Source organism: Ipomoea triloba, chromosome 13, assembly GCF_003576645.1.
Source record: "Ipomoea triloba cultivar NCNSP0323 chromosome 13, ASM357664v1".
Classification (NCBI taxonomy): Eukaryota; Viridiplantae; Streptophyta; class Magnoliopsida; order Solanales; family Convolvulaceae; genus Ipomoea; species Ipomoea triloba.
Genome location: NC_044928.1, coordinates 28586641 through 28599548, shown reverse-complemented (window position 1 = coordinate 28599548; position 12908 = coordinate 28586641). Strand labels below are relative to the sequence as shown.

Sequence of the window (12908 nt, the reverse complement as noted above, 5' to 3'; positions counted from 1 at the left end):
CTCTCTCATGTCTAGGGCTGAGCATAATTGCTGAAAAACTGACGAAATTGATTGCCGAATTGACCGAAAATTTTGGTTTTTAAAAAGTTCGGTTATTCAGTTAATTGTCACCAAATAATCAATAATATATAAAAGTTATTTAGAGTTTAGTCCATCACTAAGTCCAATGCCTTGTCCAACCCCGGCTATATTGTCGGTTGGTTGTGAAGATTAAAAAATAGATAATGGTCATTGGTCAATTATTGAATGTATTAAAAAATAGATATTGGTCATTGGTCAATTATTGAATGTAATCGACTAATGTTCACCCCTAATAATGTAGGTTGTATATAGGTTTGTATCTAATACAAATTGACATATTATCAATTGACACTTTAAAATTTCCCATTACATTTGTGATGAATATTCATATGTATTTTCATCTATACTATATTTGAACATTGGAGTATAGGAATGTTTATAACAGCTTGCATAGCTATGTGAGGCAGATCAAAGTAGTTTATACATCTGTCCTAGGCACTTTATCTATTACAAGTCTTTTTTTTTTTTCTTTTCTTTTTAAGAGTATATAAATCATTTTTCTGCAAAATAAAATTTTAATAGCTAATAGAAGATTTTTGCAACAAATAAAATCTGAAATTATTTTTAAATAAGCTTTTAAATATTTGTTAAAAAATGAATAAACTACTCATGCAAGGACAACTATTTGCTAGAGTCCATGTAATCACAAAGATTTCAAGATCAAATCATTGTAAGACTCAGCCTAGGCTGCCGCTGACTAGGTAGTTAAACGTCATTGCTAGGAGTTGTCTCGGAACAACCTTACGACTGCCAGCATCTAGCGCCTTCTACAACATTGGATCAAATTGAACCATAAATAAAACATTTGGGACCAGCTATGAAATTTATAAAAATAATGGGATCAAAACATAAGCAACTGTTGTATGTATCATTCTCATCTGTGGCTTCACTAGCAGCATATTGTTGGCTTTCCTGAAATGTCAGTTCTGTATACTTCTTAGCTTAATAGCCTACCATTATAAACGAACCAGAAAACCGAGTTCCATTTGGTCTGATCTTCAATGATAACATGAATTGCAGAAAATCTCAAGCAGAATACCATAGAGTAATGACCTAGACCCACTGATTTTGCTCGAGAAGTAACTTGATAGGGCCGTGGGCGATGAATGAAGCTGAATGCCTAAGCAACTGGTAATCAGCTATAAGGGAAAGCCTACTTTAGGCAAGATAACTGATATAGCTTAAGCAGTTCAGGAACGTCTTTCTCGTAGCACTGTACAAACTCCATTAGGAACTTTTCCTCAGAAACGAACAACATCTTAGTGAGTAATTTCAAGTCCGTCAATAGCAAACCCTGAGCCGACAAAGTTTGATAAACCAAACATCGAGGAATAATCCTCTTCTTCAAACTAAAAGTAATGATCACAGGGTTTCTCATAAGATCAGAAGGTTTGAACCCCATTTTGTTGACGAGAAAATCCATCGCCCCTAGAATCTTTTCCTCGGAGCATGACATGAACCAAGGATTCTTCCCAAAGGTTTCAAGAATCTCAGCCTCTGTAAGCCCCCACTTCTTATAAATACGTATCTTCTTTTCCCAAGTCGATTTACTCATGGAACAGAACACATGAACCGCCACCATAAATGTTTTCCTCGACGGCTCAAACCCCAGTCCCTTCACTTCCTCCAGAATCTTTCTAAACTTGTCTTTGTCCTTGGTGATCAACCTAGGCTGGTGATGAACATAATGCAAAATTCTCGATTCAGGCACTCCCATTTCCCTCAAAACTTTAACATTATTTGCCATTAAAGCCTGACAAGACGGAGAAAAAATCCATGAACCCCGTTTCACGCAAACTCTTATTTTCTCCGGAGAGGAAATGAATCTTTCAAGGAAATTTATAGTCGGCAAGAGCTGATTCTCCAAGCTTCTTTTGAAAATACTAGGGGCTCTACATAGTATATGAGTAAAATCCTCCTCCGTAAACCCTAAAGACTTGAAAAATTCAATCTTTGGCAAAAGGGTATTCTGAGGATCACATAGCAGGATTGGAGGGCACCTTTGAACAACTTTTAAGACCTGAGTTTCTGAGAATCCATGGCTTTTCAAGAACGAAAGCACAGAGTCTGGTTTATCTGGCTTTTTAAATTTTATATAACTAGAAGCTGAAAGAGCCTTTTCTGGAGCAAACCCACATCTATTCACGAGATAAGAAACTACCAAGGATTCTTGCTTCACTTGATTTAAGGATTCATCTCCCGCTTTTGTTCCATAAAATTTATAAATAGTGACAGAAGATCTAGCAGCGGACCTCAAATGCGGAAATTTCTTACAAACGAAACCGAACATTTGATTTATGTAAGATCAAACAAAAGAGAAGAGAAGAAAAGACTCACTTGAATATACAAATACTCATAAAATCTTTGAAGCGAAGCAGCTTACGCGACAGTCTTCGCCGGTGTTAATGAAGAAAAAGTGAAAAACCCTAATTTGAGGGACAAATTTTTATGCCAGGAGAACGACGTAGTTTCTATTCATGGAAAAAAAATTAAAATTTTGAAAAAGGCGCGAAGTTTGCCCTTTCACTTCCATTTCAAGAAAACATCTTCCACTAAAATTTCCATCCTATATTTTGTCGGTGAAATAAGATTATTGAACTTTAATCAAAGTTAATTAAGTGCTTAAATTTTTAAACATATCATTTTGAAGCATTGAAGCCCAGAAACCAGCTGTCATTACCAGTTACTTAGAGTTTTGGCGACTTTTTCAACACTTTTCAGCCGGGGGCCACTTCCAAACGTGACAGGTGATTATTGGTCAAATCATTCACCATCAGAGTTTGATCATGTGACCACTCATTTAAGATGATAACAAATATGTCACCACACTACATAATAGTTGGCTAATACAAAACTTAATATTATAAAAAATTGAATTAAAAGAACTTCAGTCAAGTCTCATTAATTGAATTAGATACATAAAAAAACCCATTAATCGAACCAGACACATAAAATGAGACGGATGGAGTATAGGTTTGTATCGTACCAAAAGGGACAATATAGATTTGTCTCATTGTGATCTGTGATTCTCCTTCATCTTGTATATATCTTAACAAACACAACAAATATTACAGACTTCAGTTTCAATTCAAGATCTTTACTTATAAAATATGAACTTCAATGCACACAAATTGTTTAACTTTCAGCACCTTGAAGACTTCCTTCTCTTACATTCTGCAGATTTGCTTCAGACTTCAAAGGTAAATATATTAACGACGAAAAAATGTTGTGTACATCATACTCGGGGTCGGGGCATCCCCAGCAAAATAAGCGCATAGCTATACAAAAAGAAAAGCTACAAAGATAGAAACTTTGAAACCGAAAAGGTGACCTAAGATAGGGTAACCACAGTAATAATGTAACTTGGTGTAATGGTGTCTGGTAACTCTTGCTTGCCCTACAAAAATGTCTCGAGTCGAAATCTTAAAATCCTAGGATCGAGGGATCATCAAGGACGGTTTGTCCCCTAACACAATGGCTTCAAGTATAAAACACAGCATTTGTTCACAGACAACCTACAATCAATTCAAACTCGAGATGGCACATGAATTGTTTACAACATTAAGAGTCCCCGGTCACCATGCTCAGCTCAAACCAGCCGCTCAGGCAAGACAACTGATATAGCTTTGGCAGCTCGGGGACTTCTTTCCCATAGCACTCCACAAACTTGGTTAGAAACTTTTCTTCAGAAACTTTCAAAATCCTAACAAGTACAGTGATGTCGTTTGCAGGCAACAAGCCCTTGGCCAACAACGTTTGATAAACAAAACATCTAGGAATAATCCTCTCCTTCAAACTATACGAAATGATCAACGGGTATCTCATGACATCAGAAGTTGCGAAACCCATTCTGTTCACGAGAAAATCCATCGTCCCCATAATATTCTCTTCGGAGTAAGACATGAACATAGGATGCCTGCTAAAAGCTTCAAGAATTTCATCCTCCGAAATCCCCCACTTCTTATAAATGCCTATCTTCTTTTCCCAAGTCAATTTATTCAGGGAAGAGAATACATGAACTGCAACAATAAACATGTTTCGAGTTGGCTCAAACCCCATTCCCTTGATTTCCTCAAGCATCTTTCTAAACTTATCCTTTTCCCTAATGAACAAACAAGGCTGGTATTGAACATAATGTGCAATTTTCAACTCAGGCACTCCCATTTCCCTCAAAAGCTGAACATTATCCTCCATAAAAGCCTGACGATCTGGGAAAAAAATCTGGGGGCACCTTTTAATGGAAAGCCTAATTTCCTCAGGTGAAGATAGAAATTTTTTAAGGAAATCTACAGTTGGCAAGAGCTGATTCTCCAAGCTTCTCTTCAAAATGGCAGGAGCCACACAGAGTATTCGAGTGAAGTCTTTTTCTGCGAACCCTAAGGACCTGAAAAATTCAATCTTGGGCAAAAGGGTGTTCTGAGGATCACATAACAGGACGGGAGGGTACCTTTTAACAACGGTTGAAACCTGGGATTTAGTGAACCCATGATTTTCCAGGAAAGAAAGAACTGACTCTGGTTTATCTGGGGATGCAAATTTCGTATATTTGGAAGCTGAAAGAGCTTTTTCTGGAGCAAACCCAAATGTATTAACGAGATAAGAAACTGCATATGAGTGTTTCTTGGCTTGGTTTGGGGATTCAATGCCAGATTTTGTTCCATAGGGTTTGTAAGTAGTGAATGAAGATCTCGCAGAGGACCTCAAATGGGGAAATTTCTTACAAATGAAATTGAACATTTGATTCGCGTATAAGACCAATTGAAAGGAAAGAATAGACTCGCCTGGAAAGAATAGACTCAGCTGTGAAATCTTTGAAGCAAAGCAGCGACTCATCTTCGCCGGTGGTAAAGAAGAAAAACCCTAGATGGGGCAAGTTTTTTTGACAATAAAACGGCGTCGTATCTTTCATTATATATTAGTGAAGGAAATTGTAATTTATGACCCTGCTTAGTATGTCATGCGACTCCTAAATTATTAGATGGTGCATATTGCAAATTATATTGTGGACCATGGTCATGACTGATAGTGCAATTGTGTTGAAAGGATACTGTAGTTGTATTGAACTGATACTGCAGTTGTGCTGAAAGAAAATTGCATTGCGCGATTTTTAAAACAATGCATGTATTGCCCCTCCTCTGATCCGAGATTTAAAACGGTGTCGTTTTAAAACAGATCTAGAGTAATATATGTACTTTTTTAAAAATTTAGAGGTAATATTTACCCCATTAATAATTCAGAAGTCACATAACTCGCCATTTAAAATGCTCTCTCAAAAAAATAATTCAAGAGTCACATAAATAATTGACATATTATGAAGATGTATAAATTATAATTTTTCTTGGCGAGATGAAAAACATTTTATATATTTTACTTATTAGATAGTTTTAATTGTGCATTTTTTAATCCAATGAGCCAATTATACAAAAGAAATAAATCAATGACCTATTTTACATTTACTTTTTTTACTTTCACTTTTAATTGATATGGTATAATTTAGAAAATCCTAATGTGCCTCCTTTCTCTCTCTAAAACCAAACGCATTTTTCTGCTGCTCAACTCCAGCTTCCACCCCGGCCTCCGGCCGGAATTCTAATGGAGCTTTGAGCCGGCGGTTTTGGTCACCTTCTATGTTTGCTCTCGCTCTTCTTCCGTCCCGACCACCGTCGCAGCTCCGTCCGCCTCCGACCACCGCCACAGATTTTTTCTTCCGTTTTCTCTCCATTTGAATAAAATAATAGTAGGTAGGTATTGGGGTTTGTGTTGGTAGTCTTGAACTCTCAACCCTACTTTGACTTTACCACTTTTTATTTTTCTATTATTGTGTTTTCCTCTGATCTCGTTAGTTTCACGAGCATTTTTACACTCGTTACTTTCACGAGCTTTTTCATTTTCATTAGCATAAATTGTTTAGTTTGGTTTAGACAAGTGTTGATCTTATCCTGGGCGAGTAAAAAAGAATGATGACGAAGACCCAGATCTTTGATGAAGCTTTAAGCTCCCTGAAGGAACATAGCTTCATAGTTATGAAACAGTCTCCGATTCAAGTTTTTTTTATAGCATAGTTAGAAAAGTTGTTTCTATGTCTGACTGTAAGGAATGATTTACCATTTCATTGATCATTGATGTAAACGTTTTATGTTATGAATTAATGAAATAACTACGTTTACCTTTAAAAAAAAAAAAAAAAAAAACCTATTTTACATTTAATTACTTTTTGAAAAAAAAAAAAAAGAGGCAAGAAATGAAGTAAAATATGCTCTCTGAGCCTCCCTTGTAGAGCTGAAGAGCTATGGCGGGTGCCCTGGGCACCTCTCTTTCTCTTCTCCTTCCTTCCACTCCCATTTCAAGAAAAGATCTTTCCCCAAAATCCTCACTATCAGCCTTAAACCAGAGAAAACCCACCAAGAGAAAGAATTATCTTCGCGAAAAGATTCTCAAAACCCTTACAAAACCTCACCCCAAATTTCCCCTTCCCGTTCCCATTGAAACACCCCCCACCATAGACCCCTTAGCACCCTCTGAACCCCCATTGGAGCGAATTCCAGCATACCCTTCCGTTGAAGTTTCCGGTGAGGAGCCCAAGGAGTCGGAAGTACAAGAAGTGCAAGTGGCTGAGGTTTCTGAACCTCGCTTAGTAAACCCCGGTAAAAGTTCTGCCTTGAAACTTTTTTCATGGATAGTTGCGGCCGTTATTGTTCCGACCCTTTATGTTAGGGTGTTCGGGTCAGCTGGGGTTGATAGTAAAAATGGGAAATTTGGTAGGAAAAATGAAAAAGATGAGATCTTGGAAATTGGTGGTGTTGGGAACAGTAAGTCCAAGGTGAAACTTTTCTTGAATGGGAGTGAGAATGGCTGGATTGGACTTGTGGATGAGGCTGAAATGGAGAGGAAAATTGAGGAAGTTAAGATGATGGCAAGGGAGGCTAGAGCAATGGAAAGGATTAAGGCTGCAAAGAGTAGTGCAAGTGATTCTGGCTATGACGATGACGAAGATGATGATAGCTCTGTTCGTAATGCAATTGGGAAGCTGCCAGCATCTTTGATGAAAAATGGTTACCTGAGGAGAAATGGTGAAAGGAAAGCGCAAACTGGTGGTTTTGATGAAAAAGAAATGAATGCTGCATTGTTGTTTAAGAAAAAGCATAAGTATCGAAACTTTTCTGGTAAACCAAGTGAGAAACCTACTGGTTTTACGGCTCCAGTAAAACCCAATGGGGAAGAACAGGGACAGAGAACTGAGAGAAGACATGTCCAAACATCTGAGCAAGGAAAACGTAATGTTTCTCATGGTGTAGGAAAGACCTCGTTGGAAGGAAGGGAGAAGAATTCGGAAGGAGAGAGACAAGAGGTTGCAAAATCTGTACACGGAACTAGTAATATCCTTAAATCCATTTGACTAGTTATCTTTTACTTGCCCACAAGGAACTGGTACTATTCTTAAAGTTATCCGATATAACATTATCATAGGTTCAACTTATTGCAGAGGACTTACCTGAAATCGCCTATTTTTACACTACCTTATACAACAGTACATGTAAGCAATTAATCAAGAATTGCTTCATGCTTAAGCTAAATGTTATTATTGTTTTTCATCTTTTTCTAGTAGGTGTTGTTCAGGATGGAAGTAACCAGAGTATGTTGGTTGAAGCTCCGAATAACAATGAACCTAGCATTCCACAGACTACTGTGGTATCCAACAAAAGGAATAGGTCAAATAGAAATCTTAGTTCAAAGGGGAAAAAAGGTACAGAGAAACAATCAGCCAAGAAATCTGGGAGTACAAATTTTGAAAAAGAAACCAACTTCTGGTGGTTGAGTCTCCCTTACATTCTAGTACGTAATTCAATCCACTTACTGCTTGCTAATTGGTTTCCTTTTTCAGCTTTTTTCTTTCTAAGCTTGTTTACTAGTGTTGTTAATGTAGTTTAATAACACCTATGTGACATGTCTGATATGAAGTTGTTTTATAAATTCTAAGATAGTAGACCCTTCTAGCAGCTGTATAAAATATCGTAACAGTATTCTCTCTATCCCATTTTTATGTGCCATGTGCACTCATTTTTGAGTCATTATGACTTGAAGTTTTTACACTAACAAATTCAAGGTTTGAGGATACCAATTATATATAATGAGGCTACACACACACACACACACACACACACACACACACAAAACACAACTTGACTCAAGAATTGAAAACTCAAATATTTTAAATAAATGTGTCTTAAAATCTTGGTCGAAGTTAAGTTGAGTTGATCATTGAGAAGAGATACAAGACTATATTTGCACTTTGTAAAGACATAAACATCATTAATGCTCTTCCCAATACTGTAATCAGAATTTAGGTTCATCATTTTATTGCTTACAAAATATCATTTGGAAAATGAGTACATAAAGTCATAAACTATCTGCACCTTAATACATCTTCATATTCATATTGTTGCTCTTTCAAAACATTTCAAACTTAATCTTCATGCTTTGTCGCTAATTACCCCTTTTGTTGTAGGTTGTACGCATGCATACCAGTCATGATGGTAAAGTACAACAAAGACTGTACTCCTTAAAAAGTAGCTCCGGGGATTTGTCTCATATTGTTGCTTTTGAAGATCGTAGTGATGCTGCCAATTTCTGTTATATTTTGCAGTCCTACTTTGAAGATTTGGAAGACTTCAGCACTGAAATCGTGTTATTATCATTCAATGTGAGAATCCTTAATTGATATTAACTATTAAGAAAAACTAAATAAATAAAGTAAATAAAAAACGAGTAGTTTACATTCATTTGCACTTGAGGGATTTTGCGTCTTGTCTAAAAGAGTTCATGCGAGATGCGTCACTTTGACTTTGTAGACTGTGTTGTGTCACCTACATTGATTGTGTTTTTACTATGTAACCATGGATGAAAAAACATTTTTTCCAGGAACACGATGAATCGGTAAAATCAAGTATGGAAAATGCAATTGTTGTCAGGAAAGGACAACTGAAGCTTTATGCAGGCCAACCACTTGTTGATGTTGAGACGGCCTTGCGCTCACTGGCTGCACAGAGCTGAAATGCCATTACGGCCAAAGGGACACTGGATAGTGGTGGAGAACTCAATAGATGATAATCAGGCCACATTTTAGAAGAGAGCTCAACAGTTTACGCAACTTCTCAAGGAGGAAATAACATCTGAATTCTGAACATTTTTAGCCAAACAGATGTTTGAATACTGTTAAAAGCTGGAGTTTTTGAGAAAATCAGAGCTGCCTTTAAAGCTGATGGATGTGGCCCGGAAGATACTATAGATTCATGTTTTTCTTTGGTAAATTGATTATGTTAGATACTTAGATGTTGGAGGTACTTGATTGTTGTTTCTTGCGCGATATTGAAGAAATAATGTTCACATAATCACATATATTCCTTGTGAAATTCTAGCCTAGTTTAATTGTGATGCTTGATTACTCACTACTCTGTTGTCAAGGGGGTTTTGGCATGCCATTATTGGCCAAAAACTGATGCAATTATTTGACAGAAAATTCTTTAAAAAAAAATTAATTATTTCATAGCCAAACCATACACTACAATAATGTATCAGGAATAGAGATTTCACCACTACAAACTGATTCCCTATAAGATGCCTTAAACACTGCCCATCAAATATAACAAATACTGCTGCTAGTTTCACTAGGAAGAAACCAGTTTCATCAAGGATTGCGCATGAATTGCTGGCAGATTAGACTGGCAAAAGCTTTGCCATGCCTCCTGTTTCTGCTCTTCATTTGCTGTTAGTGCTTCATACAACGAAACAACAATGCTTCGTGCTGCTTCTCGTGCCTCTGGAAGCCTGTCGTTAAGCAGATTCACTGCAGTTTGGATCAACAGAACCAACCCGAATTCCTTCATTCCTTCCAGCTCCTATACATACATAGGATTCAGTAATCTTTCAAGAAATAAAAGCAAATTCAAGCATAAATAGACAGGGAGTGGATACCATCTTGGAGAAACATTCTGAGATTGAGATTGCAGCTTTGGCCCTGACTCTGAGGTTGGAATGCTTCACATAAGCTTGGAGCTTTTGGAGCAGAGGGAGAGGAGTCATGCACTCCACCATTGCCTTGAGTGTCCTGTCTGCTTCTTCACACACAAATTTCTTGTCTTGAGAGGCTTTCAGCAGTAGCTGCAAAAGCTGCAACAAACATCCAAAAAAAATCCCATTTTCAATAAACAAGATCATCAAATAACACTCCGCAGACAAGTTCAACTCCCAACAGGAGTGACCTATTGGCCTTCCTAGTTTGAGCCGATCAGCTATAGGTAACAATCTAGGCTGGTTTATCTCCTTGTGATCCTTTTCCGGTTATGACCGACCACAAGGCATCAAGTAGTGACTGTGGGTTTTCCTCATTCACCCAAAAAAAATAACACTCAGCTGCATCATGAGATATAATCAAGCAGATAGGTGACATGTACCACATGGTCAAATGCATCAGATGTTGCAGGCTCAAACAACTTATCACCAAATGCCTTGAAGATATCAGATGAAGCCATGATGGAGGTCTTGCAAAGAGCACTTCTGGGATTCTTCATTGCCTTCACCAAAATCAAGATTACCTTATCCCTGCATGTTTGAATATCTAAGGTAAATAACCTGTCCTATAGTTCATCATATTAAGAGTATTATAAGGCCATGAATTATACTAACTAATTGGTTGGATTCACTCTTTTAGCGTGATTTGACCATTTATTACATGGTATAAAGAGATTGAGTGACGCTAGCCCAACCTTAAATTATAATTATAACAATATTCATTACAGAAATTTAAGAAAGAAATGAAAAGGGAGACACAGAATTCTCACAGGATCGGCTCCAATAGGGTAGGATGAAAGAGTGCAAAGCGCCTAACATCATTCAGTGATTCACAAACCTTCAACCAGTCCTTCGATTCTAACCCTCCAACGAGATCCTGAGATTTGACACATACAAAAATCTGCATAAGTAGATTCAAGAAAAAAACAATGATTGGGCATTAGAAGGACTAGAGTCTAACTTGGATTTTGGCATCTGGGTCAGCCACAGCTTCGAGATTCTCAGAAAGGATATAATCGATGGCGGCATCTCCGGCGGAGGGCTGCGGAACAGGAGCCATGTTTTCATCATTCTTCACACCCAGCAAATCAGGCTGTTTCTGATTTGGGTTCTTGGTCGGGGCTGCGATTTTGGCTAGCTTTTTGGGCCTTTCTGAAATCACTGGGAGAGCATTATCCAGAGGTCTCAAAGCCATTTGGATTGCGAGGTGTTGTTTGTTTTGGAAGAGAAAGAAGAGAGATGATGAGTTCAAGAGTGTGAGAATCTATGGGGGAGATGGTAACTTTGTAGTGTCTGTCCTTTGGCTGGAATGGAATTGGAAAGTCAATAGTGCAGGGATAACGGTCACTTTTGAATTTGAATTTTGAGGAAAAGAAGGAAGGGGAGATAAAGCCGTAAAGGGATAAAGTCATGAAACCTTTTACCTAACGGTCACATTTCTTTGATCTCTTTATTAAGGAATACTATATATTATAAAAATGGGTCACAATTGTGTAAAACCGTCTCACGAATCTTTATTTGTGATACGGGACGGATCAGGTTGAGTCGAAGCAACATGCAAATGTCATACTTATATGCTCAAATATAATACTAATCAGGAATACAATTTTTGTCACTTATTAGTAAAAAAGTATTACATTTTCCATAATAAGTAATGTTGACAAGTGTCCTTACTTATAAGGGAAAATATAATATTTTTGATGAAAAATATTGATAGGGATTATTTCTCGACCTACCGTACTCTACCACCGGTCTATTTTAACCAATTGGTCTGCACCTGTTACCGGTCCATCTGGCCTTCCCGATCCACAGGCACTAGTCCGAAGACAATCTAAGTCTCGACCTTAAGAGCTCGGAATGACTGGGTTGATCGCAGTACTTGGGCATATTCCTCGAAGTTTAAACCCTTTGAGGTTGGACACCTAGCTCTCGGTTACGCGGCCTGTGCATGCCTGCCACGCGGCCGCCATGCTAATAGCCCGGTACTTGTCCCCTGACAGCCTATTTGTACCGCATTTAATGTTGTAAGAGGACTTTTGGTTGTTTTCTATATAATAGTCAAGGAGCTCGGGAACCTCTAACACACTGTTACGTTGACAGGACTCCCTTAGGGTATAGCAACCTTGTACCCGACCCATTCATTAATAAAGAGTATTTTCGACTGTATTCGCGTATTTACTCTATCAAATGTAATACTTTTAAATCGAAATGTAAAAGTATTGTATTTTCCATTAAAAGTACTCCCTCTGTCCCATTTTACCTGTCATGTTTACTATTCATTGGTCAAAACAACTCTTTCTTTATTGCTTATTTTCTTTAGTAATTTTTAATTATTTTTAAATTTGATTTTTTGTGTTTAATAGTACTTGTAATGTAGTTTCTAAATAAATAAATTTTATATACTAATACTAAATTTAATATTATGAAAAATTGAATTAAAAATAACTTCAGTCAAGCCTCGTTAACCGAATCAGACAAACAAAATGGGACGAAGGTAGTATTACATTTACTCTAACAAAATTTTTTAATTCTTGATTAGTATTACATTTGAGCATATAAGTATGACATTTGTGCATATAAGTCTTACACTTGCATCTTGACCCGACCGACTAGTATCACGGTGAGACAATCCCGCACAAGTTTTTGCCTATAAAAATAAGGTGTATGGAGAAACCTTAGATAAGTTGGTCACATTGTTGGCTTGATAATTATACGGAGTAATACTTTAAATTTGACTTTTTGGTTACTTAATGATTATG

The 12908-nt window shown here is 37.2% G+C and overlaps 3 protein-coding genes across 4 annotated transcripts; 1 reads left to right on the top strand and 2 right to left on the bottom strand.

Moving 5' to 3' along the window:
- Positions 1-614: 614 nt before the first annotated feature.
- On the bottom strand, positions 615-4930 carry LOC116001449. Its single transcript, XM_031241325.1, has 2 exons — positions 3646-4930; positions 615-2386 (listed from the first exon to the last, which is right to left on the bottom strand). The coding sequence occupies exons 1-2, from the start codon at positions 4912-4914 to the stop codon at positions 1235-1237; spliced, it is 2421 nt and encodes an 806-aa protein (XP_031097185.1). The 5' UTR covers positions 4915-4930; the 3' UTR covers positions 615-1234.
- Positions 4931-6335: 1405 nt separating this feature from the next.
- On the top strand, positions 6336-9527 carry LOC116002408. Of its 2 annotated transcripts, none has more exons than XM_031242544.1 (4): positions 6336-7454; positions 7688-7914; positions 8588-8782; positions 9001-9527. In XM_031242544.1, the coding sequence occupies exons 1-4, from the start codon at positions 6371-6373 to the stop codon at positions 9130-9132; spliced, it is 1638 nt and encodes a 545-aa protein (XP_031098404.1). In that variant the 5' UTR covers positions 6336-6370; the 3' UTR covers positions 9133-9527. The 2 variants fall into 2 exon arrangements, with proteins under 2 accessions (XP_031098404.1, XP_031098403.1); XM_031242543.1 differs by having other exon boundaries at positions 7685-7914.
- A 74-nt stretch (positions 9528-9601) lies between these two features.
- Positions 9602-11455, bottom strand: LOC116002409. Its single transcript, XM_031242545.1, has 5 exons — positions 11111-11455; positions 10920-11026; positions 10533-10680; positions 10054-10248; positions 9602-9977 (listed from the first exon to the last, which is right to left on the bottom strand). Exons 1-5 carry the CDS (start codon positions 11342-11344, stop codon positions 9747-9749), a joined length of 915 nt encoding a protein of 304 aa, XP_031098405.1. The 5' UTR covers positions 11345-11455; the 3' UTR covers positions 9602-9746.
- Positions 11456-12908: the final 1453 nt, after the last annotated feature.

Bases quoted from the DNA above. Each gene is read 5' to 3' on its own strand.
- LOC116002409 (XM_031242545.1), bottom strand. From the start codon at position 11,344: ATGGCTTTGAGACCTCTGGATAATGCTCTCCCAGTGATTTCAGAAAGG. The intron at 10,249-10,532 runs GTACATGTCACC...TGTTTGTTGCAG, and splicing joins CTGATGCATTTGACCATGTG to CTTTTGCAGCTACTGCTGAA. The intron at 9,978-10,053 runs GTATCCACTCCC...ATGTATGTATAG, and splicing joins CAGAATGTTTCTCCAAGATG to GAGCTGGAAGGAATGAAGGA.
- LOC116001449 (XM_031241325.1), bottom strand. From the start codon at position 4,914: ATGAGTCGCTGCTTTGCTTCAAAGATTTCACAGCTGAGTCTATTCTTT. The intron at 2,387-3,645 runs TAATGTTGTAAA...TCTTTTGTTTGA, and splicing joins GCATGGTGACCGGGGACTCT to TCTTACATAAATCAAATGTT.
- LOC116002408 (XM_031242543.1), top strand. From the start codon at position 6,371: ATGGCGGGTGCCCTGGGCACCTCTCTTTCTCTTCTCCTTCCTTCCACT. The intron at 7,455-7,684 runs GTAATATCCTTA...ATCTTTTTCTAG, and splicing joins AAAATCTGTACACGGAACTA to TAGGTGTTGTTCAGGATGGA. The intron at 7,915-8,587 runs GTACGTAATTCA...CTTTTGTTGTAG, and splicing joins TGAGTCTCCCTTACATTCTA to GTTGTACGCATGCATACCAG.